The 27,406-nt window shown below is 34.4% G+C and overlaps 1 protein-coding gene across 2 annotated transcripts in view; it reads left to right on the top strand.

Moving 5' to 3' along the window:
• Positions 1–2,212: 2,212 nt before the first annotated feature.
• LOC125675901 (uncharacterized) overlaps positions 2,213–27,406 on the top strand; it is a 29,066-nt gene continuing 3,872 nt past the window's right edge. The window contains exons 1-12 of one of the 2 annotated variants that reach the window (XM_056159415.1): positions 2,213–2,369; positions 5,702–5,765; positions 6,506–6,737; positions 9,970–10,080; positions 10,243–10,315; positions 11,946–11,987; positions 16,468–16,562; positions 17,672–17,728; positions 19,945–20,001; positions 23,582–23,662; positions 24,779–24,801; positions 24,891–24,960. In XM_056159415.1, coding sequence (XP_056015390.1) covers positions 5,709–5,765; positions 6,506–6,737; positions 9,970–10,080; positions 10,243–10,315; positions 11,946–11,987; positions 16,468–16,562; positions 17,672–17,728; positions 19,945–20,001; positions 23,582–23,662; positions 24,779–24,801; positions 24,891–24,960 — 898 coding nt within the window. In that variant the 5' untranslated portion in view covers positions 2,213–2,369; positions 5,702–5,708. The remainder of the gene's footprint in view (positions 2,370–5,701; positions 5,766–6,505; positions 6,738–9,969; positions 10,081–10,242; positions 10,316–11,945; positions 11,988–16,467; positions 16,563–17,671; positions 17,729–19,944; positions 20,002–23,581; positions 23,663–24,778; positions 24,802–24,890; positions 24,961–27,406) is intronic. The other variant, XM_056159416.1, reaches the window with a different exon arrangement.

Raw genomic sequence — 27,406 nt, 5'->3', positions numbered from 1 at the left:
CATGTCTTCTAGAGATAGAAATTGTCCGAAGTATGGAGTTAGCAGGTTATTCAGGTTATCTTACATAATCTGAAAATGCCTAGGATTCTGTTTTGCAGTGGTTTTGAATCCTCCCCACCTCTCACCACTAGCGGAGGGTCTTCGGACGACGATAGAGCCTGAAATCGCAGTGATAACCGCAGTTGAGCTGTGTACGACTGTTTATATTCAACAATATTCATAACGCAAATGATGTATTACCAAATGAGACATCGAGGATATCTGAATCTTGGACTTTTTAAAATGACTAATTTGAGGTCATCATTCTCCATTTGTGCTTACATCGATTTCCACCTAGACTACAGTTGACAGAAGAAAACAGAACGTGTCTTTGTATTAAATGATTTATATCTAGGCACTGTTAAGTATGTGATTAAAAAGTTTGGATGCAGTAGTAAAAGAAGTAAGAAATACAGGATGTAGGAATGACGGAATACAATACTCAAATTTATTTCGCCTTACTTTATGTAAAAGTCAAAGAATTTCCAAGACCATTCCTTTTTACTAGATCGGTTTAATGTAATGTCGATTTATGCAGTCCGCGTAACGGCATCGCCTCACGTCTTGTAGTGCACTTATGTTATCAGGCATCTGTGTTAACCTTACTTCGTGTCATAAGAGTATTAAATCTGAAATAAAACTTTATTGATTACATATTTTTAGATTCTCTTTTGCATACAAAGAACAGCAACTGACCTTAACGTACTACTACATTTACGAAGTGCTAACTTTAAACGATATTCTGGATATTGTATGCTTGCAACAGCAGCTTGTATTTCAGTAGCTTGCCTTGATTTAAAAACTGACCATACACAGAACAAGCTCTTGAGTATAGGATCAATTGAGAGACATAAACACGCTATGCAGGTGATAATGGAATATTGCTATATAAATACTATGTATCAGAAGTTGACGATGGGGGAACTGAAGTCTACCACTTTGTCATAAAATTGAGGATTTAGTTTGCCTTTAATATTTATATGTTCAATAAAATATCTAAGTATGAAGCAAATTCGGAAAACTATATGATATCTTTTATTTCGAGTTCATTGGGATATATGAATGAAGAATAAATAAAACACTGTCGATATATCAAAATGTCGAGTTGAAGGTCACAGCAAGAATAGTTTTCGTCTCATGTAATAGAAACATAAAAGATAGAATGATACACTACTGACAACCTAATAGTATTGCTGTCACAAACTGTCGTGAATCATTACATAATTAGTTCAATATATTGATGTTTTTATTCCCTGTGTTCATAAACATAACTTGTGTTTGCATATCCCAACTATAATCCTTGACAAAGTAAATCACTTATTACGTTTTTTACTGACTCTGTACAGATATATATTGGATTGGACAATCTCTATAGATTGAATACACACAGAGAGAGAGAGAGAGAGAGAGAGAGAGAGACCGTGTGTTCGGTCGACACGGATGCTTACTCCTCTTAGACATCTGATCCCACCTCTGGTGTGTCCAGGGGTCCGTGTTTGTCCAAGTAGTTTGTTTTTGCTTGTAGGAGTTACAAGATTGATCACTGTTCGTTATCTTTACCTGCCATAGTATTGATAGTTATGTCTTTGTAGAGAATGATTTGTTATTGTTGTATGCTAATTAGTTTAATGCAAACAAATGTTTAGAATGTTTGTACGATGTTCCAATGCCAAATTTTGGTCGTCTTTTTCTCAACCTCTTTAATTGATTTAACTGTTTCAAATCCTCTGTTCATTGCATAGTTGTATGTTTTATGCAGAAGGGGGATACAAAAATATATTCTTTTTATATATTTGACAGTATAAAGATAAATTCTAATTCAATATTTGTTTAGGAACGACGGATCCAAATCAAATTTCGCGCAATTGCACTTAAATTCGCGCATATATAATGCTTCAAACTGTCGTTGGTATACACAACGAAATAAAAGAAAATATACACTCTTTTCTTGTTGTTGACGACAATACCTACTATCGCACCTCCATTTGTGATATCCTAGATCCACCACTGCAATTATGTTGTGGTAAACGATGAAGGATATGGCATCAAGTTTAAAGTTTTATCTGATGTCACAAAAAGCATATAATTCTGCATTTTACCTACACAATTAAACGTCAATGTCTATCCAAATTTGCGCATGTGTACTGCAGACTATGCATTAGTAAACATGTGCGCTCATAAATAACGTGAAAATACATTTTGTCAAGAGTTATTTTCCTTTAACATTTTGAATCGAAAGTAGTTCAATTTAAAGTGATATATTCAAAATGAATTGTTAAAGAGTCTACAACTTGAAGTCCATTGGATTCTCATCTAGTTCATCTCTATATGTAAGTATACAAAATGAGACTGCCATACCGCGGGTTAAGTATGTGGGACATTTGTAAACTGATATATTTCAAAATGTAAATGAGATAAGGTGAAGGTAACGAACAGTGATCATTTTAAAGCATACAAAATCTCGAGGAGGGCGGATACGGACCACAGGTGGGATCAAGTGCCTAGACGTAAACATCACCATGCATCTTATATCTTGATCAGGTAAAAGGTAATCAAAAATCAGTGTGCAAAGAATGGCCTAACAAAACATATGAAACATGTCAGACAAACTTTACCTATCGACATATTGCATCTTGATAACGACCATAGAATTTGCAAAATAACAAACAATGATATTTAATAAGAGTCACCCCGTGATTCCAAATGCAGTCACCTTTCAATTATGAGTATGAGATGTTATCAATAATGAAAAAATAAAACGACTGTTAGGGACCAACGATAGCAAATACATTTTTTGACTTAAAAGCCATGCTTTAAATACCCGATTACAAAACTACAAATGTCTGCTATAAATAGATATTCTATAGTCAGCGTTGACCTAGAAATAGGCTGCAAAATATTTTTGTAGAGATATGTTGTACTTTAACTGTTAAACTAACAGCACACAATATATGTCCGATCATTGCAATGAGTATTATTTGTATCTTCATTTATTAAGAAAATCATTGATATATTTATAAAGCATTTATTTTACGCTGTTTTAAAAATTAATAGATGGATAAAATAATATATATCTTACATGAATGTTATAGAAATAATGTGATAAATTCTAATTAGCATTGTTCTTCGTTACATTCGATTACGTGTTAACTATATAAACTAGGCAAAAAAGACACTATATAACAATATGTTGCTTTTGGTTATTTTAGAATGATACATCAATGTGTTTCTATTTTTACTTTTTCAGTTCTTACTTACAGAATTTAGTCCATTCATTTTTCTTCTAACATCACGTATAAACCAATGCACACTCCCTGTAAAGTTGTTAGAAATTCATTCTATGTTTTGGAATACAAAAAAAATATATGAAAATGAAAAATGCATTTCAATGTCTTGAATGATCAGCTGAATCAGAGGCAACGTTTCATTACATAGCTTCTTCTGTTTTCTGCAGTTCTCATTTTGATTCAAAGGTTGACAAAATTTTATTTCCGTATCTCTATGACACCATAGATGAGCAATACACCATATAATGCATGTTTAAAACTTCTATGAATACAATAAATTCTACATCATGATCTACCTGAAATAGTTTCACTTTATATTTAATCCATTGCCAACAATTTTTTTCCTTAAATATAATACTTATAGGTTCACTCTTTCAAGACATATTTGCTAGCAATATGGGAAAACAATTATAATAATATTGTTAAAAGTCTTTTGTAACGCAAAAACACGTTCTCAAAATTTCAATCTTAAAAATCGTTGTATGATATTGCATTTTCGTATTGCATACCTAATAGATTATATATCTTATCTATCTCACCTTTTTTCACTTTCTTTGATTAGAAAGAGTAAAATGTGACAAGTATGTTCAACTTTCATCCATATGTTAGAACAGTGAATCCGTTCTTTATTGAATTTATTTTATTGATCACTGTTCATTGTCTTTAACCTTTTCGAGAATGAAATACGTTTTCATGTCATCTGAATAACTCAGGTGACTTATTGCAATTGATCTGCGGCTGTCGTCGTGCGTCGTCCGCCATGCGTCATCCATTGTGCGACGTGCGTTAATAAGTGAATATTTTTAACTTCTCGATAACTATCATTCCAATTCTTTTCAAATTTGGTATGAAACATCTTTGGGACAAGGGAGACATACATTATAAATTTCAGGTCCCCTAAACCCCTGGGGCCTGAGGGACAGGACAAACTAAATGCATCATGATGTAGAGCAGGAAAGCCTACTAAAAATTGTAAATTTCATGATCCCCGGGGTAAAGTTCCTGACACCAGAACGGGGTAAAACTTGTTATATAGTGCTCTTAAAATAATATATTATTTGGTGCTATTGGTACTTAATAGAAACTCAATGGATATTTACAAAGAATAGGTAGTCCTTTACCAAAATTGCAAATTTGATGATTACAGGAATAATGATTTTGATATCAGGGTTGGACCAAAATATTCAGTTATTAAATGTGTAAACAAGAGAACAGTTTTAACTTCCTCTAGAAAAGTACCATTCCAAGTCCTTTCACATTTGGCATGAAGCATCTTTGGGACAAGGAGGACATAAATTGTAAATTGCAGGACTCCTGGGGCCATTGGGGCAGGGCAAAAAATACCAAAAAATTGGCCAATTTTTAATAAACGTCTTCTCTGCAACTGTACATTTTCCGAGTAAATAAACGCAAAACAAAGACCAGAAATGTCCCCATCATAATTTTGAATTTCATGATCCTAGGGTAGAGGTTCCGAGTCGAGGGAGTGGTCTAACTTGGGGTGTATATATATATATATATATATATATATATATATATATATATATAACACAAACAAACAATTATAACACTCTACCTTACAATTACCCCTAAGATCTAAACGATACATGTGATAATCAATTAATTAATATATAAAGCACCAAATAATCACAACTAGGTACTGAAAAATTTTCACCCCAGCCCGGGGTTGAACCAGCGACCTACGGCACCCACCGCCTAGCAAGACTTGCTAGGCGGTGGGTGCCGTAGGTCGCTGGTTCAACCCCGGGCTGGGGTGAAAAATTTTCAGTACCTAGTTGTGATTATTTGGTGCTTTATATATATATATATATATATATATATATATATATATATATATATATAGTGTAAAAGTGCAAAACATGTAGATGATATTTGCTCTAATGCTAATGATACTAAATTGAAATTAAATGAGCCTATAAAAGGAATTTTACCAGTGATCCTAGGGAGTACGGGTTTGATTTCAGGGTGGAGCCAAAATTATTATAGTGATTCATTTGAAGGACTTATCTAAATTTACTGATACAGCAACCCCAGGGTTTTGACTTTAGAGTGGGACCAAATTAGTGACATCGTTTAATGATAATGCATATATCATATGTAAAGCATTTCATCAGTATATGCACTTTTGAGGGCATTGAAGTCTTTAGAACAAAACTTGTTTTATGCTGTTGTTGAACAGTAGAATTTAGCTTAGATATTCAGAACAGGATTTCTTCTGGAGCTTTAGCCATTAGGATTAGTGATAATTTTAGCTAGTACCCAGGTGACCGATAATGCCTGTGGAGCTCTTATATTTTGAATTGTGCGTTCAAGCTTGTCAGTTATCAATTTTAAGTGTCTATTTTCTTTTGTAGACAAGGGATGTGGAGCATTTATTGTCATACAATTTTCCAAATTTTTATCATCTGGATTGAAAGGGTATGATTACCGCATTTTATTTCGAATTTTGTATCATCATCTTAATAGTGGAATTAATGTTGTCATGCTTCACCAAAAATCGGTTAAATGCGATGACAACGCATTCGGTTCGGTTTGTTGTTTTTGGATTTCGCTCCGGTTTTGTTTACGTTTTACAAAATTCAATTTTGTTTAATACATGCGCATGATTAGTTCGATATTTTGACTAATGTTATTATGATGAATGAAATTCATGTCACACCGCTTGCAGTGGAGCAAAACACGGCGACATGTGCAAAAAATAGCTCGGCATTAAGGAGTGAGAGTCGCGGGTCTTTCGGATATGACTTAAAAGCTGTAAGTCCGGTGTCTCAACAGGCGTTGGAACGTTTAAGAAACCTTATTGTTACAACCGTAACTTACGGTGTAGGTGAGGTACTGCAAATCCCTACCTTTGTGAGGCGCTTAAGACCTGATTATAAAAGTATTTGGGAGCTTATGTTGTATGTCATATTGTCCTCTATCAATAAATATTACTTACCCTTATCTTATTGAATAAAATGGATTAGAAATTGATGTTTGCAGTTGTACAAAAATATTCAGGGCCATCATTATCCTTAAAATCATTACGTTATTTTTACGTTATCAAAACAAGAAAACGGATGTTTTGTTTCCTTAACAGACCGAAGATATCTGAACCGTGACAGCCCTGAGCGGAACGTGTCCGTTTGAAATATAGTATTTCTAATTATTTTCTTTAGATAGAGATCACTAAACAGAATGGCTGTGATGTTTCCTTTTCAACACTTCGGATGGTATCTGCATGTCCCACAACAGTAGAAGAGTTGCAAAATGCCAAAACCCAAAAGAGATGCGATAGCCTTGCACTGATACAGAAATGTGTTTTACATACAAATTTCACATATCACTGCGTTATCAACTTTTCGTTTAATGAAACATATGAAGTTTGCGCGCCTGCAATTTTTTCTCAAGGTATATTGCGAAATGAAACAATATCATAAGCACTACTTTTAAATAATTTATATACCAACATGTTTCAATATGCTTACTGAAGTGAAATTACTGGTTAAAGTTTGTCTGCCTGGCTCGAATTCTTTCACATATCTTTATTCATGTCATCAGTTAAATACATTTGTTTTATAAAACAGCATCAATGATAAATTTTGTGCAGTAGCCTCCTTAAACAGTTTCTACAGGTGGTCTTTTCATTAGAGCTAAGAGCTACAGATGCGACTTTGCGTGTTTTCGATTAATCTTAATAAATTTTTTTTCTTCTTTTTTGAAACAAAAAAATACGACCACAATTTGTGAAAATTATATGCGGACATTCTCAAAGAGTGGAAATTCAGATTCGATGGAATTGCGATCCAATGAGGGGGAATCATAAGACGAATATCCTTGTTAGGCCGTTCTTGGCACATTGATTCTGTGCGAATGCTGTCTTTAACCGAGACTGCTGAAACCCACGTAACATCAATTTATTTGCTGGTATTTGCTGTCTGGATTTAAAATTTGATCATATACCGAACTTGCACTCGATTATCGAATCAGTTTGTAGACATAACCGCTATAATGCAGGTGATAATGTAATACTGCTACATAAATATGGAAAGTTGACGACGGAAAACCTTCAGTCATCCCGCTTGTCATAAAGATCAGTCCTTATTTTGACATTAACATCCGGGTTTTTTTAGCTTTGATCTTTGAATAAGAAATTTCTTTGAGTTATAGTGTATTTGATTCTTAAACTGTTATCTTAACCACAAGTCTATTCATCAAATTACATATATTATAAAAGTATCCTCATATAAGATATCTTGTTGTAACGTATGCCCATGTAAAGTATACACATTAAAAGTATACTCATTAAAAGTATGTCCATGAAATATATACCCCCATGTAAAGTATATTCATTTAAAGTGCAAATAATTTTTTGTAAAAGTATTATTATGCAATGTTATGTATACTCATGTAAAACATACTCCTGTAAGGCACAGTTACATAGAATATCCCCATGTAAAATATGTTCATGTAATATATACCATGTAAATTATCATCATATAAAGTATCATGATGTGAATCATTGTCTTTTAAAGTATACCTCACGTAAAGTGTCCTCAAATAAAGCATCCTATTGTAAGTATCCCTCACGTAAAGTGTCCTCAAATAAAGCATCCTATTGTAAGTATACCTCATGTAAAGTGTCCTCAAATAAAGCATCCTATTGTAAAGTATACCTCACGTAAAGTGTCCTCAAATAAAGCATCCTATTGTAAGTATACCTCACGTAAAGTATCCTCAAATAAAGCATCCTATTTTAAAGTATACCTCACGTAAAGTATCCTCAAATAAAGCATCCTACTGTAAGTTTACCTCATGTAAAGTGTCCTCAAATAAAGCATCCTATTGTAAAGTCTACCTCACGTAAAATATCCTCAAATAAAGTATCCTATTGTAAGTATGCCTCACGTAAAGTGTCCTCAAATAAAGCATCCTATTGTAAAGTATACCTCACGTAAAGTATCCTCAAATAAAGCATCCTATTGTAAGTATACCTCACGTAAAGTGTCCTCAAATAAAGCATCCTATTGTAAAGTATACCTCACGTAAAGTGTCCTCAAATAAAGCATCCTATTGTAAGTATACCTCACGTAAAGTATCCTCAAATAAAGCATCCTATTTTAAAGTATACCTCACGTAAAGTATCCTCAAATAAAGCATCCTATTGTAAAGTATACCTCACGTAAAGTGTCCTCAAATAAAGCATCCTATTGTAAGTATACCTCACGTAAAGTATCCTCAAATAAAGCATCCTATTTTAAAGTATACCTCACGTAAAGTATCCTCAAATAAAGCATCCTACTGTAAGTTTACCTCATGTAAAGTGTCCTCAAATAAAGCATCCTATTGTAAAGTCTACCTCACGTAAAATATCCTCAAATAAAGTATCCTATTGTAAGTATGCCTCACGTAAAGTGTCCTCAAATAAAGCATCCTATTGTAAAGTATACCTCACGTAAAGTATCCTCAAATAAAGCATCCTATTGTAAGTATACCTCACGTAAAGTGTCCTCAAATAAAGCATCCTATTGTAAAGTATACCTCATGTAAAGTATCCTCGCGTTTCTTTTACGTCCAGATAACAAATTTTCACTCTTATTGAGACGTCACGAGTTGTCGGTGAAGTACCACAAAAACTTATATTTGTTTAGTGCTAACAGCAGTGGCAGTGAGGGTTCTTAAACGTGTCACCGTCTGTCACGACACGGGACCAACACCTGTAAGGTCATAGCCGAAAGACCCATGATTTTCACCGAGCGTTTGGCAAAGGAGCAATCTCTATCTAGGTTTACATTTTAGGTTCGATTCCGCCATGACATGAGCGGGGTTTGAATTCACGACCTCTTGGTTACAAACCAAACTCTCTAATGCTGAGCTACCGCGACCGATCCTCATGTAAAATACATTCATATTAAGTATACTTATATGAAAGGTGAAGATAACGAACAGTAATCAATCTCAAATCCCATAAGCAATGAAAAATAGATAACTGGGCAAACTTGAACCCCTGGATACACCAGGTATGGGATCAGCTGTCTAGGATTTTTTATATACCACAACACCCAGGCATGGAAATCATAAATTGATAATCAAGCAGACAAACTTTTAATTCAAATCATGCTACAACTTCATTGTTATTTCGGATTTCAAACATTTCGGTTGAGCATCACTGAAGAGACATTATTTGTCGAAATGCGCATCTAGTGCATCAAAATTGGTACCATATAAGTTTTACATTTTTTTTTTCTTATTCACAAAGTTCCTCCGCGATGTGCATATATTCAACCATCTTCAGTTCAACAACCATACAGGTATCAGTTTGTCAAATACATATGTAAAAAAACCTTCATGTAGCTTAAGTGTAGATTCAAGCTGTTCACCTAACAACAAAATCTACATTTGACATAGTCATCTTATCTTCATTACCAAATGAATGCATTCCAATCTGATTTGATTATCGCCATTGGGAAAATTCATTTGATCTAGTGAGTGATGTGCCGTTAAGTCGCTTTTTTAATTCGTGTAAGAGATAAATGTATCAATCGAGAAGATGTTATTATCTATAAACATAGGTGTGGTAGGTGCCTATTCTGAGAGCACTGGCTACAAACAGAAATATAATCATAAATATTATTTGTTGTAGGGCATTGCCTTGAATTTAACAAGCATGGAAAGGTCATTCAAGAACTTCCAGACACAGACTGTGTTAAGCTTGGTTGCCCAAAACGATTCAGAAGTGCAGATGTACTTAAATGTATGAATGATCCGGATCCGTTTGTCCTTTTTCGTAAACTTACAATCCAAATCCTTGTATTCATCACATAAATTGAAAATCGATATATTTACAAAGAAGGGTTGTAATCGACATAAATATGGAACGGAATCTACAATACAGTACACTGTTTATACTTTTCAGATGTCCAATGCAGCAATTTAGTCAAACAGAAAATATCTAAGACTGATAAATTCGTCATCAAGGATTCTATTAAGTGAGTATTTCCCCATGCAATCGACAGAGTAGAAAACCCCATTTTAGTATATATCAATGCCATAAACACTTGTGAAACAGAAATGCATGAGGTAATTGTTCAGTTTAAATTCAAAACTGTATATTAATTAATTCTACAAACCTCCAAAATCACAACTGAAACTTCCCGAATCTTTCCGGCAAGCGGAAAAATCACGAATGTATTATGATATCCTCGATTTTTACAATAAATCGAAAAACGACCAATATAAATATTAGTCATTTTATACAGCCATTCGGTCAAATGGTGTCAGAAATGTGTCATACCCATTGTTGGGCCGTTCTTTATACACTGATTTTGACCTGATCAAGATATAGGGTTGGGAGGGGATGCTTGCTCCTCTCAGACACCCGATCCCACCTCTGGAATATTCAGTGGTCTGTGCTTGCCCAACTCTTTATTTTGTATATCTTATAGGAGTTATGAGATTGATCACTGTTCCTTATCTTCACCTTTCATGATATATGAGGTCGAGATTCGATGCATCACTATGAACTTTATGCTATGGTTTAGCGTGTATACCACAAAAAAATGTAAATGCCGTTGGATGATTAAATAGTTCTTAAACTACTAGGCAGCGAAATTTCGAAACTCAATATGCACTGAGTAAAATAGCCATAAAATGAGAAGTATCAGGAAATAAGTTAGAGATACATATGTGAAAATTATAACAGCACACAAAATACTTACCGGTTTCATATATATTAAAGTTACAAATTCTGAAATACATTTTTAAAATTTTCGTCCCCAAAAACTGAAAACAAAAATACATAAAAGGGTGAAGATAACGAACAGTAATCAATCTCGTAACTCCTATAAGGAATATAAAATTAAGGGTTGGGAAAACACGGACCTCTGGCCATACCGAAGGTGATTAAGTGCCTAGGAGGAGTAAGCATCCCCTGTCGACCGGTCACACGCCGAGAGCCCTATATCTCGATCAGATAAACGGAGTGATCCTTGTCAAAATTAGTGTGTAAAGAACGGCCTAACAATTAATATAAAACACGTCAGAGAGTGTTTGACCAATGACACCTTGTATTGGCAAACTAGATCGTTATAATGGCCATATAATTTGCGACATGCTGGTTTTAAACGAGACTGTTGAAACCCCTTATTTGTCAGTAGTGTGTGTCAGTTTAAAAACTGATCATACTCAGAACAGGCCCTTGCGTATCGAATCAGTTTAAAGACATAAAAACCAATTACTGCTAATAATGGAATATTGCTACATAAATATGGGAAGTTGAAGAAATGTCATAAAGTTGAGTTATTAGATTGCCGTAAACATCTACGTTCATACTATTCACAAGTACAAAGCAGATTTGGAAGACTGTGGTGCCTTTTATTTCAAGTTCACTCGGATATATTGAATCGACATATGAATGAGAATGATTAATGATAATAGATAAAATTATCGTCGATATATCTAAATGTCGAATTGAAGGTCACAGCAATATCTTTTCTTCTCATGTAGAAGCGTTTGAATCAATGCATATCAATCCTCTGGAATATTTAAAATAATTTTTACTGTTTCTACTAGATCCTGATTATAAGGTTCATTTAGTGAATATGATTTATATGATTTTAGGAATACAAGCACTACAGATTTCCGGAAATCAAAGACAACAAGGTACTGTAAAACAAGAATTTTCAGAAGTGAGGCAATAAAGAATTGGATCTCTCCGCCAAATGAAGTTAGATAAATGTCCCTTTTTAGTTAGCATACTATATTTCAACACAGCCTGGTGATTTCAATTGTAAATGCACTCCCTTTCATAGTTCCGACTTTACTGCCTTCGTTGTATTTTTTTCTTAGGTTATTGTCACAGAGCTGCCAGATCATCGTGTGCTATTCTCCCAATATTTATCTACTCTTATTGTTGTCTGTTTCACCCTTAAGATGAGCTAAACCAATAAGATGTTTGATATGCAAGGTGAAGATAACGAACAGTGATCAATCTCATAACTCCTATAAGCAATACAAGATAGATAGTTGGGCAAACACGGACCCCTGGACACACCAGAGGTGGGATCAGGTGCCTAGGAGGAGTAAGCATCCCCTGTTGACCAGTCACACCCGCCGTAAGCCCTATATCTTGATCAGGTAAACGGAATTATCCGCAGTCAAAATCAGTGTGCCAAGAACAGCTTAACAATCAGTATGAAACACGTCAGACAGCATTTGACCCAATGCGAGGTTGTATGTCCTCATAACGTTTGTTAATGTCTACTTGAATTTCTATTCAACGTTTTGTACATTTGGAAAAAATGTTTTATTTATGACACGTTGTCCATTAAAGAGCTACACTAATAAACGCGATATGTTGCTTAGAAGTTCCGAGCGCTCGCTTGCCAATCGGGAACCCGGGTTCCATTCTTGATCCCGATGTGTTGTCAAACCTAATATCCTTCTTAAACATGCCTTCAGTTCTCGAAACTTAAATATACATACATAGGAATAGATGACGTCAACTTAGGCAACAGTCTTTGTTATAGAAAACGTTTGTCTTGTATACCATCATAATTCAAGTTCAAGTCTGCACCCTGTATTTTTTACAAGTATACCTCCACTATTGATTCCAAATTTGTAATTACAAATAAACTTTACAGTGCCTAGATATAGATCTTGAAAAGGTGAATATATTTATACATATTATACAAAATCCCTTGCATGCTCTTGTTCTTCTTTCAACTATAGTCCAGCTGGACATGTAATTACTGCTGATATTGATATAGTTGAAACTGACGACCTGAAGTCACTTATTTTGAAAGTTCCGAAATTCAAAGATTCCAGACCATTTAATTGGCGAATTTTGTTTTTCTCTAAAATGAATTCTGTTGAAGATTATACCAGATGAAGAACTGAATATTACGAGAAAGAACTTGATAGTTTGTCAGGTTGGATTAAAAAGGAACACAAAAATATCGTTTTAGTCAGATTAAGGATAGGCATTGCAGTAGAGTGAAAACCTTTTCAAATGATGCTTGGTAAAATACAAATCTTTCAAATCATATAAAAGGAACCATCGTCATGTATGCTGATTACCATTACCTCAGTCCTGTAAAACTTGCTATGTAATCAATTTAATGATGTAACACAACTATCGGGAATGCATACCTTTTCCATAATTCTAAGACATTTCTGTCAGATTTTGTGGTCTTAACTATGAATTAAGAATACTTGGAAACCCCATTTCATTATTATTACGGATACACTTGTCTGATTTTATAAGAAAACCTGTTGACGAATTACACACTTAATATGGAATATGAATTACTCAAGGTTACCTCAATGTTAAACTACAGTGACATTTAATTGTGCGCTCTTCAATTGCTGTGGATGTCATTTATCCCCATATATACTTAAAGGGTACCGACGATACTTATCAATATCTAAGAACTCTAAGGAACTGTACAATTCAAATTCATTCTATTCTTTCATATTTGGAATAGATTCGTGGAGAAATTCATGAAACAAAAAATATCCACAATTAATGCTTTGCGATTTCCCCATTCGCCAGAGTTTGTGAGCCTTATAACTATTACATCACAATGTGCAGCCCGCTATAACGAAATACCATACCACGAGATGTAACGTAGTTTGTTAGGTTACAATGTCATACCCCCGGTAGTTAGTAAATCTACAACAGCTACTACTATGACGTAGAGTTTCTGACATAAAGTATTTCAATTACGTAATTAGTATCCTGCACCACCTATCCATGTTTATTTACTACATCAGAAGTGATGGAAGAATGAGATAGGTTACATATGGAATATGTATTGGTTCCAACTGACAAAGCTTGTCTTTGTTAGTAAGGCTCATCATTACAACTATCTTCTAAACAAACTTTTCCTTAACTCCACATTTCTTATTCCAACTTATACTCCAAATTCTCTTTCAAAAGAGGCTTCTGTATTAAACACATTTAATATCCCAGGAAGTGAAATGAATGAATATGAGTTGTTGTTCCTATACAAGATTCTGCAACTTCACAAAAACCCTTATACATATAGATATATTGCTGGATCCAGTAAATGTTCTACCAAGCTCCTATTTTTCTTCCTCATAGAAGTATTACCTACTTTGAGGGAGAAATGTCAGAAGCATTGTACCACGACATTTTTCGAGAAGTTGTATAAATCAAATGTAGATTCTTTATAATTCTAAATAACTTTTAGCACATTTGAAATACAATTTTTTCCCAAATCAACAGCATTAGAGCGTATGACTTTTCAACACTTTACAAGACCATTCCTCACGGTAAATTAAAGACTATGCATTTTGACATCATAAGCAGCTGCTTTTACAATTACCATTGCAACTATCTTTGCGATCAGTCATCCAAAAACACCACTTTGATTCTACGCACAAGTAGTACCGTTCCATTGACAGACTCTCACTTCATTTGATCGAACATACAATTTTCATCCACTGGTTACCTGTATGGTTTGAATAAAACTGAGTTTGAACAACCACGCTGTGCTATATTTGCAATATAATTGGTCAATGAAATTAAACTTAAAACTCCTTGAAAATGTCTATGTTGGTTTATATGATCAGCTCTTCCAACATATCGTCTTTGTTTGACCACAAGAGGCTTGTTAAAACAAATCAACTTTTCAAGAACCACTGAATTTCAGTATGTCACACTTTTACAGATGTAATGTGAATTCAAATTTGTTCACAGCGTTTGGAAAATTCCTTAGATATTATATTTTCAAGAATCACAATGGTTCAAAAGGGCAAATTGACATGCACACAAATGGGTGAAAGGAGAGTTTTGACATTTGCATAGAAATATGCATGAAGAGCATTTAAAATAATCCTCTGAGGAGCTGGGTTGACCAAAATATGAGTTCAAAATGATTCATTAAAAAATTGAGGTCGGTGTTTATAAAATTATATTTTCAAAAACCAAAAGGACTTGGTTTATCCAGTTACTAGACAAGAACCCTTAAGTTATGTAAATTCACTTTCTTCATACCATGATCATGAGCTTTAATGTTCTACATAACCTAAGGTATAAATAAAAAATCTTTTAACATCAATATCATCTTCTCAGGAACTGCAAAGAGCAATAGTGTTGAGCAGATTCATGTATGTCAACACCATGAAAGGTGAAGATAACGTACAGTGATCAATCTCATAACTCCTATAAGCAATACAAAATAGATACCCGGACAAACACGGACCCCTGGACACACCAGAGGTGGGATCAGGTGCCTAGGGGGAGTAATCATCCCCTGTCAACCGATTAGAGTTTTAAAATTATTTACCTTGGACAACTTCTTTAGTCAAAAATGTGGCTTGTATTGGTTTCCTGTTTACCTAACTTGGCATATATCATTTACAGGCATAGCAGAGCAGTAAATGTGAATTTTATTACTCTATCTGTCTCCAGGGGGTTGAATAACGTGGTCAAACTCATCAAAATTACACTATGTTTAGAAATCTCTTTTGTTCTTTTACATTTACGAGAAATACCGTAAAGATACCCCCGATAAGCAAGAAAGACTCTTCTAAATTGAGAAATTCCAAACATCTTGATCGGCGGCACTGGGGCTACCACGGGGTTTTGTAGCTTATTTAGCTAAAAAAAATCCTTGCAATTTTTCGCCTGGAGATCAAGTACTTGAGTCATATGAAAGGTGAAGATAACAAACAGTGTTCAATCTCATAACCCTAACAAAGAATACAAGATTAAACATATGGTAAACATGGACCCCTAGATATACCAGAGGTGCAATCAGTTGTTTAGAAGGCGTACGCATCCTTTGTCGACCGGTCACACATGTTGTTAGCCCTAAATCTTGATCAGGTAAACGGAGTATGGTAATCTGTAATCAAAATTGATATGTAAAAATGGCCTAACAATTGCGTGGTATAAAGCACATGAGGCAGGTTCCGATGCAGTATTAGCTTGTATTTGCAAATACAGTTTGCAAATATAGAAAAGGACATATTGTGATATAATTACTAGTAATTGACAATGAACCTTTGTTTGAAATCTAACCGAATGGCATAATATCAATGTTATATCTTTACTCATTTCTCTTACCAAAGAATCGTATAATCCATTATGTGATTACGTTTTTTCATATTTCAGAGGGATGTACGAATATGTGACATATATATTGATTGGAGTCTTGATCATGATACCAATTTCTTATTTTCTCATCCGATATATAAGGAAAAAGAGAGGTATTGAAGAAAACTCGATTAAAGAAAGCTTGTACCTTATCTTTACCTAACTATCTACTTATTCATCAACATAATCATCTATCTATTTACACATCTAACTATCTACGTATTCATCAACATAATCATCTATCTATTTACACATCTAACTATCTACGTATTCATCAACATAATCATCTATCTATTTACACATCTAACTATCTACGTATTCATCAACATAATCATCTATCTATTTACACATCTAACTATCTACTTATTCATCAACATAATCATCTATCTATTTACACATCTATCTACTTATTCATCAACATAATCATCTATCTATTTACACATCTATCTATCTACTTATTCATCAACATAATCATCTATCTATTTACACATCTATCTATCTAACGATCTCGGTTCCAATAATTCTTTTACCAATAAAACACGTGACATGTTACACCGATGCAATTGAACGCGCCTAAACCCTTTGTAGCAGCCACTTCTGGTAGAGTGTCATATCTTTATGGATCGCCAAATTAACATAAACGAAAATAACTGAAGATCACATTAATTCATTTGTCTCGCGCAATAATGCAATTGATGAGCGCATCAAATCAGTTATTGCATTTCTTAATTGAACTGATGTGACAATAACTGATTTGAACATCCCTATAGCACAATTAAACTCTAGATATAGCAGACTTTAACAGCACGAAATGGTAGAGGGTGCACTTGTATTATTGAAGTAAAAACATTTCAATGGCTACCACTTCTTCAATTTTGCAAAAGTGACAATGGCTAACACCCAGACATGTATGTTCCCTGTATGTATATTCTATTACTTGTAAAATGAATAATGTATTTAAATAAAATGATGAAAATATTATCGAAAATTGAAGATTGTGTTTCTTTTACGTGTCACTGTATCAATACATATTGGATAATTCAAGACCTTAAAAAAGGCACTACCATTTCCAAGCCTCATCCATTCTATCAATACTGATGGGTATACATGTATATTGGAAGTAAGAACGTTATCTAATGAATCACTACATATTATAACATTTTTATTTACTAATGGATTATAAAAGAAATTATTATTCATACCATCTTATTTCTCTGCATAGGAAATACTTCAAACGAACAAGATCACAACGACCCTGAGCAAATTCCTTTAGATACAGGTATGAAAACTGATGTAATTCATTCTAATTCTGAACGTTTATAGAAATGCTACAAGAGATAAATGAAATTTCAATCTAACGGGCATGGGATATTTCAGACAGTGGCTCATCCATCTTCCTCCAACTCTTTTGAATATCAATGCTAGCTCATGTATTCATATCTTAAAGATGGTAAATAATAACGATAGTTTGAATATGATTTAAACAATTATAGTAATTAAAGATAATAGCATCATCGATAATTTTGAGTAGTTTTGCCAGAAGGCACCACAGGAAGTTATGATACTTTTATAACTTTTCATAGTAATGTTTAACAAAGCGTTCTTTGTGACGTCATAATAACGTTGAGTTACCGGTGAAGAAGAAATAACGTCGATTAACCTACTAATGGTACCGATATAGTACATAGATAAAAGAAACATTTACACCAATGACAGGATGTATTGGCAACTAGATCGTTATAACGATCAACGAATTTGCGAAATGCTGACTTTAAGCGAGACTGTTGAAAGTCCTGTTATATCAACTTGTTTGTCAGTAGCCTGGTTCGATAAATAGTTATCATACTGATCAGACAAATGTAATGTTCCCTGCTGTTCTAATGATTAGAAATTGCATTAATTGAAAAAGAAAATATTCATATCTAGTGAACAGTAATTCAAATATTACTTCATTAAACACCACTCTGCGCACAAGTACTCTGAAGTTGATTTGAAAAAGATTCTAGAGTTCCTAGAATATGATTTAAACGATTATAGTAATTAAAGATAATCACATCATCGATACTTTTGAGTAGTTTTGCCAGAAGGCACCACAGGAAGTTATGATACTTTTATGACTTTTCGTAGTAATTTTCAACAAGCGTTCTTTGTGACGTCATAATAACGTTGAGTTACCGGCAAAGAAGAAATCACGTCGAATAATCTACTAATGGTACCGACATAGTACATAGATAAAAAAGCACTTGTCCCAATGACAGGATGTATTGGCAACCTTGTACATGAGAAGAAAAAATCTTGTGTGGCCTTCAACCTGACATTAAGATATATCGACAATGTCTTATCTATGAACAATAATAATTTTCATTCATATGTTGATTTGATATATCCCAGTGAAGTGGAATTAAAAGATACTGCAGGGTTTCCACATCTGCTTCGTAGTCATATAATTCATTGAACATAGATGTTAACGGAAACTAACAACTCAACTTTATGTCAAACGAGATGACATTAACTTCTCCATTGTCAACTTCCATAATTCATGTAGTAATATTCTATGATCACCTGCATGTGGTTTTTATGTCGATTGCAATTGAGTGATTCGATATGTTGGAGCATTATCTGTGTATGATTAGGTTTTAAATCGAGACAAGCTACTGAAAAACAAGTTGATGATACAGACGTTTCAACAATTTCATTTAAAGTCAGCATTTCGTAATCTATCTACTTATTCATCAACGTAATCATATATCTATTTACACATCTATCTATCTATCTAACGATCTCGGTTCCAATAATTCTTTTACCAATAAAACACGTGACATGTTACACCGATGCAATTGAACGCGCCTAAACCCTTTCCATCAGGCACTTCTGGTAGAGTGTCATATCTTTATGGATCGCCAAATTAACATAAACGAAAATAACTGAAGATCACATTAATTCATTTGTCTCGCGCAATAATGCAATTGATGAGCGCATCAAATCAGTTATTGCATTTCTTAATTGAACTGATGTGACAATAACTGATTTGAACATCCCTATAGCACAATTAAACTCTAGATATAGCAGACTTTAACAGCACGAAATGGTAGAGGGTGCACTTGTATTATTGAAGTAAAAACATTTCAATGGCTACCAATTCTTCAATTTTGCAAAAGTGATAATGGCTAACACCCAGACATGTATGTTCACTGTATGTATATTCTATTACTTGTAAAATGAATAATGTATTTAAATAAAATGATGAAAATATTATCGAAATTGAAGGTTGTGTTTCTTTTACGTGTCACTGTATAAATACATATTGGATAATTCAAGACCTTAAAAAAGGCACTACCATTTCCAAACCTCGTCCATTCTATCAATACTGATGGGTATACATGTATATTGGAAGTAAGAACGTTATCTAATGAATCACTACATATTATAACATTTTTATTTACTAATGGATTATAAAAGAAATTATTATTCATACCATCTTATTTCTCTGCATAGGAAATACTTCAAACGAACCAGATCACAACGACCCTGAGCAAATTCCTTTAGATGCAGGTATGAAAACTGATGTAATTCATTCTAATTCTAAACGTTTATAGAAATGCTATAAGAGATAAATGAAATTTTAATCCAACGGGCATGGGATATTTCAGACAGTGGCTCATGTAAAACTTATACGGTACCAATTTTGATGCAACATATGCGCATTTCGACAAATAATGTCTCTTCAGTGATGCTCAGCCGAAATGTTTGAAATCCGAAATAACAATGAAGTTTTAGCGATTATAGGGACAAACAGTGTGCCATAAAGTGGAGTCAATATCGTCTAAGGATAAGAGCTATGTATGAGGGAGATAATCCTTAATTTTGAAATGTATTTCTAAATTTTATAACAGCAATTAAATATGCATCCGTATTTTCAAGATAGTAACGGAGTACTTAGCTATTGGGCTGTAGAGACCCTCGGGGACTAACAGTCCACCAGCAGAGGCCTCGACCCAGGGGTCATAATGTAAAACTTATACGGTACCAATTTTGATGCACCAGATGCGCATTTCGACAAATAATATCTTTTCAGTGATGCTCAGCCGAAATGTTTGAAATCCGAAATAACAATGAAGTTTTAGAGATTATAGGGACAAACAGTGTGCCAAAAAGTGAAATCGAATTCGTCTAAGGATAAGAGCTATGCATGACGGAGATAATCCTTAATTTTGAAATGAATTTCTAAATTTTATAACAGCAATTTAATATATACATCCGTATTTTCAAGCTACTAACGAAGTACTTAGCTACTGGGCTGTAGAGACCCTCGGGGACTAACAGTCCACCAGCAGAGGCCTCGACCCAGGGGTCATAATGTAAAACTTATACGGTACCAATTTTGATGCAACAGATGCGCATTTCGACAAATAATATCTCTTCAGTGATGCTCAGCCGAAATGTTTGAAATCCGAAATAACAATGAAGTTTTAGAGATTATAGGGACAAACAGTGTGCCAAAAAGTGGAATCAAATTCGTCTAAGGATAAGAGTTATGCATGAGGGATATAATCCTTAATTTTGAAATGAATTTCTAAATTTTATAACAGCAATTTTATATATACATCCGTATTTTCAAGCTAGTAACAAAGTACTTAGCTACTGGGCTGTAGAGACCCTCGGGGACTAACAGTCCACCAGCAGAGGCCTTGACCCAGCGGTCATAATGTAAAACTTATACGGTACCAAGTTTGATGCACCAGATGCGCTATTCGACAGATAATGTTTCTTCAGTGATGCTCAGCCGAAATGTTTGAAATCCGAAATAACAATGAAGTTTTAGAGATTATAGGGACAAACAGTGTGCCAAAAAGTGGAGTCAAATTCGTCAAAAGATAAAAGCTATGCATGAAGGAGATAATCCTTAATTTTGAAATGAATTTCTAAATTTTATAACAGCAATTAAATATACATCCGTATCCATCTTCCTCCAATTATTTTGAATATCAATGCTAGCTCATGTATTCATATCTTAAAGATGATAAATAATAACTATAGTTTGAATATGATTTAAACGATTATAGTAATTAAAGATAATAGCATCATCGATAATTTTGAGTAGTTTTGCCAGAAGGCACCACAGGAAGTTATGATACTTTTATAACTTTTCATGATAATGTTCAACAAGCGTTCTTTGTGACGTCATAATAACGTTGAGTTACCGGTAAAGACAAAATACCGTCGATTAACCTACTAATGGTACCGATATAGTACATAGATAAAAAGAAACATTTGCCCCAATGACAGGATGTATTGGCAACTAGATCGTTATAACGACCAAAGAATTTGCGAAATGCTGACTTTAAGCGAGACTGTTGAAAGTCCTGTTATATCAACTTGTTTGTCAGTAGCCTGGTTCGATAAATAGTTATCATACTGATCAGACAAATGTAATGTTCCCTGCTGTTCTAATGATTAGAAATTGCATTAATTGAAAAAGAAAATATTCATATCTAGTGAACAGTAATTCAAATATTACTTTATTAAACACCACTCTGCGCACAAGTACTGTGAATTTGATTTGAAAAAGATTCTAGAGTTCCTCATTGGCAATATCTTAGTAGTCTTTGGTGATCAGGTCTTCCAACAGACGAATTGTGCTTCTTGTTTTTAGCTGACCTGTTTTGATATTCTTATAAGACAGAATTTATTCAACACCTTGTACATGAGAAGAAAAGATCTTCCTGTGGCCTTCAACGCGATGTTTAGATATATCGACTATGTCTTATCTATGAACAATAATAATTTTCATACATATGTTGATTTGATATATCCCAGTGAAGTGGAATTAAAAGATACTGCAGGGTTTCCACATCTGCTTCGTAGTCATATAATTCATTGAACATAGATGTTAACGGAAACTAACAACTCAACTTTATGTCAAACGAGATGACATTAACTTCTCCATTGTCAACTTCCATAATTCATGTAGTAATATTCTATGATCACCTGCATGTGGTTTTTATGTCGCTTGAGTGATTCGATATGTTAGAGCATTTTCTGTGTATGATTAGGTTTTAAATCGATACAAACTACTGAAAAACAAGTTGATGATACAGGCGTTTTAACAATTTCATTTAAAGTCAGCATTTCGTAAATTTTATTGTTATAATTTGGTACAATGCTGTCAGAAGTGTGATGTGTTTCATACCAAATGTGCCCCATGGGGATCCAGGTTAGAATAGGTTCTAAAGTACCCCTTGCTTGTCGTAAGAGGCGACTAAATGGGGCGGTCCTTCGGAGGAGACCGCAGAAATTGGGGCCCCGTGTCACAGCAGGTATATCACGATAAAATCCCTCCCTGCTCAAAACTCGTAAGTGCCTAGCATAGGCCTAAATTTTACAGCCCTTCACCGACAATGGTGACATCTCCAAATGAGTGAAAGATTCTCGAGCGGTAAGTTAAACAATATACAAACATCATACCAATTGTAAGACCGTTCTTTACTGATTTTGACTACGGATTATCCCGTTTACCTGATCAAAATATAGAGCTCATGGCGGGTGTGACCATTTGACAATGGATCCTTACTTCTCTAAAGCACACGATCCCACCTCTGGTATATCCAGGGGTCCCTGTTTGCCCAACTCTTAAGTTTGTATTCCTTATAGGAGTTATATGAGATTGATCACTGTTCGTTACCTTTACCCTTTCATAAATATTAAAATCAATTAAGATCTCACATGTTCTGATATACCAATACAAATTGAAGTGTTTTCAAATGTTGTCTTTTTTGGAAATCATATAACAAATATAGCTGGATCCATGTGTAGATAGACCTCAGATAATAGCATTTCGACCTCGCACTACATGTTTGGCAATGGTGTTATTCTCAGAGATTGACATATCTAAAGGCTATAGTTGCATTATAATTAGATATGAATATATATATATATATATATATATATATATATATATATATATATGTATGTATGTATGTATATATATATATATATATATATATATAATAAAAGTCAAGAAACACAAAACACGAATAACATTTCACTGTTAGCGCTTTCGGCTTTAATGCCTCTTCAGACAGTTATAAAACTTTTATATATCATAAACCTATATAAAATATTTTGTGCTTAGGTAACTTAACCAGTGAAGTTTCAAATGTTCAAGAAATGAATATTCAAGAGCTTGCTTTAGCCAATCTTTCTACAGACTATGGTAAGTTTTTTTAACAAGATACATTCTGATATTAAAGCCGGCTTTTATGAAAAATCGACGTTTAGATAGAATATATGACTGTTCGAACATAAGAATGAATTCACAGCATTACAATTAAAGGATGCATGTAAGTAACATTTGAATCAGAATATATTTTCATAAATATCCCTATATCTATGGAGAATTACAAATTCAAATATGATATTGGCTCAATGTGTAATTGTAAAGGCAGAATAAAATAAATATCCTGAAACTTAGGAAATCACAAAGAAAATGCAGGTGCACATTAATTGTAATTTTCTGTGAAATTCAACATTACATTCATCTCCAAACCCATTACGATGGCCTAGTGGTTAAGATGTTTGCAGCCCGCTGTAGGTCCTGGTTGGTCCAGGCACCGTGTTAAACGCCAAGCGCCCAGCATTAGTGAAAGTCACGGTTATTTCGGATAAGTAAGAGTTCCTGTGTCGCGCAGGCTTTGTCACATTAACAAACCACATTGCCACAGAGTTGTCCACTTCGCATAGTTCTACAAATGTAGTCATTCACCTAAAGCTGAACTGTCACGTTCCTAGAACTGAAATTTAGCAATTTCGCGACAGATGTTGACATTTTAAAGAAACCTCCTCTGCTATGCCCCTGACCGTCTTGGAAAGGTCAAAACGTAGAACATTTCAATTAACGCTGACGACCTCTCTACATTTCGAAAACTATATACAAACAAACAGGAAAACAAACTATTCACTTTTTGAGAAGGTTTAATGCTACATTAGTTGTATGAAGATTGACAAACATATTGCAATCTCCTTCATTAATATTGGAGGTCATGAGTTGCAACTTTTCATTTGGCCACGTCAATTCTAAAGTGTAAACTATTTAGCAATTGTTCCTTTGCCAATTGCTTGGCATTTAGTCTTAGAAGTTAAAGCCACGGGTCGTCCGGATGTGACCTTAAAACGGAGGTCTCGTGTCGCTACAGACACCTCAAAGTTACGACCATGAGCACTAAGCATATATATGTAGTGTACAGCTAGGTCTAAATTGATGATGCACTTTTAGCTAAACTTTTGTGACCCTAGAGCTGTAATTTAGTATGATTTTGATTTCTGGTTGCAGAGTCACACAAAAGAAAGAAGAAGGTAAGAGATAAATACATTTAGCTTCATCACCAATTCTCCATCATGTATGTGATTTACTTAATATCATGATTTCTTCATTCTCTTTTTAGACTACAGAAGAAAGGAGGATAAGAAATTCTAGTATAGAAAGTACTATAAGTAATGTGTCTGTGAAAACTGGTAAGATTTACAGTGAGAAAGTGCTAAAATACGGTGTCTGTAAGAAGTGTTACAAGCAATGTGTCTGTAAAAACCGGTAAGATTCACCGCGAGAAAGTGTTACAAGTAATGTGTCTCTAGAAACCGGTAAGATTAACCGTGAGAAAGTGTTACAAGTAATGTGTCTGTGGAAACCGGTAATATTTGCTGTTAGAAAGTACTACAAGTAATGTGTCTCTAGAAACCGGTAAGATTAACCGTGAGAAAATGTTACAAGTAATGTGTCTGTAGAAACCGGTAAGATTCACCGTGAAAAAGTGCTACAAGTAATGTGTCTCTAGAAACCGGTAACATTTGCTGTGAGAAAGTACTACAAGTAATGTGTCTGTAGAAACCGGTAAGATTTACCTTCAGAAAATGCTACAAGTAATGTGTCTCTAGCAACCGGTAAGATTTACCTCAGAAAGTGTTACAAGTAATGTGTCTATAAAAATCGGTAAGATTTACCATGAGAAAGTGTTACAAATAATGTGTCTCTAGAAACCGGTAACATTTGCTGTGAGAAAGTACAACAAGTATTGTGTCTGTAGAAACCGGTAAGATTCACCTCAGAAAGTGTTACAAGTAATGTGTTTCTAGAAACCGGTAAGATTTACCTTCAGAAAGTGTTATCAGTAATGGGTTTGTAGAAACCGGTAAGATTTACCTCAGAAAGTGTTACAAGTAATGTGTCTCTGGAAACCGATAATATTTACCGTGAGAAAGTGTTACAAGTAATGTGTCTGTAGAAACCGGTAACACTCAGCGAGAGAAATTTTTACAAGTAATGTGTCTGTAGAAACCGATAGCATTTGCTGTGAAAAAGTGCTGCAAGTAAGGTGTTTGTAAGAAGTGCTACAAGTAAGGTGTCTGTAAGAAGTGCTACAAGTAAGGTGTCTGTAAGAAGTGCTACAAGTAAGGTGTCTGTAGAAACCGGTAAGATTCACCGTGAGAAAGTGCTACAAGTTATGTGTCTCTAGAAACCGGTAACATTTGCTGTGAGAAAGTGCTGCAAGTAAGGTGTCTGTAAAAAGTGCTACAAGTAATGTGTCTGTAAGAAGTGTTACAAGTAATGTGTCTCTAGAAACCGTTAAGATTAACCGTGAGAAAGTACTTCAAGTAATGTTTCTAGAAACTGGTAAGATTCGCCGTGAAAAAGTACTACAAGTAATGTGTCTGTAGAAACCAGTAAGATTAACCGTGAGAAAGTACTACAAGGAATATGTCTGTAGAAACCGGTAATATTTGCTTGAGAAAGTGCTACAAGTAATGTGTCTGTAGAAACCGGTAATATTTGCTGTGAGAAAGTGCTACAAGTAATGTGTCTGTAGAAACCATTAACATTTGCTGTGAGAAAGTAATATAAGTAATGTGTCTGTAGAAATCGGTAAGATTTACTGTGAGGAAGTGTTACAAGTAATGTGTCTAGAAACTGGTAAGATTCACCGTGAGAAAGTGTTACAAATAATGTGTCTGTAGAAACCGGTAACATTTGCCTTAAGAAAGTACTACAAGTAATGTGCCTAGAAACCGGTACGATTCATCCTGAGAAAGTGTTACATGTACAAGTAATCTGTCTCTACAAACCGGTAACATTTGCTGTGAGAAAGTGTTACAAGTAATGTGTCTGTAGAAACGGGGAAGATTCACGGTGAGAAAGTGTTACAAGTAATGTGTCTGTAGAAACCGGTAAGATTTACCATGAGAATGTGTTACAAGTAATGTGTCTCTAGAAACCACTAAGATTCACGATGAGAGGGTACTACAAGTAAGTGTGGAAACCGGTAAGATTTACCATGAGAAAGTGCTACAAGTAATGTGTCTAGAAACTGGAAAGATTAACCGTGAGAAAGTGCTACAAGTCATGTGTCTGTAGAAACCGGTAAGATTTACCGTGAGAAAGTGCTACAAGTAATGTATCTAGAAGCCGGTAACATTTGCTGTGATAAAGCACTACAAGTAATGTGTCTGTAGAAACCGGTAAGATTTACCTTCAGAAAGTGCTACAAGTAATGTGTCTCTAGAAACCGGTAAGATTTACCTCAGAAAGTGTTACAAGTAATGTGTCTCCAGAAACCGGTAACATTTGCTGTGAGAAAGTACTACAAGTAGTGTGTCTCTAGAAACCGGTAAGATTTACCTCAGAAAGTGTTACAATTAATGTGTCTCTAGAAAACGGTAATATTTACCATCAGAAAGTGTTATAAGTAATGGGTTGGTAGAAACCGGTAAGATTTACCGTGAGAAAGTGTTACAAGTAATGTGTCTCTGGAAACCGGTAACATTTACCGTCAGAAATTTTTACAAGTAATATGTCTGTAGAAACCGGTAAGATTCACCGAGAGAAATTTTTACAAGTAAGGTGTCTGTAGAAACCGATAACATTTGCTGTGAGAAAGTGCTACAAGTTAGGTGTCTGTAAGAAGTG

The sequence above is a fragment of the Ostrea edulis genome, chromosome 3, assembly GCF_947568905.1.
Source record: "Ostrea edulis chromosome 3, xbOstEdul1.1, whole genome shotgun sequence".
In the NCBI taxonomy this organism is placed as follows: Eukaryota; Metazoa; Mollusca; class Bivalvia; order Ostreida; family Ostreidae; genus Ostrea; species Ostrea edulis.
The sequence above is the reverse complement of the archived record's forward strand: the minus strand, read 5'-3'. Positions and strand labels throughout refer to the sequence as shown.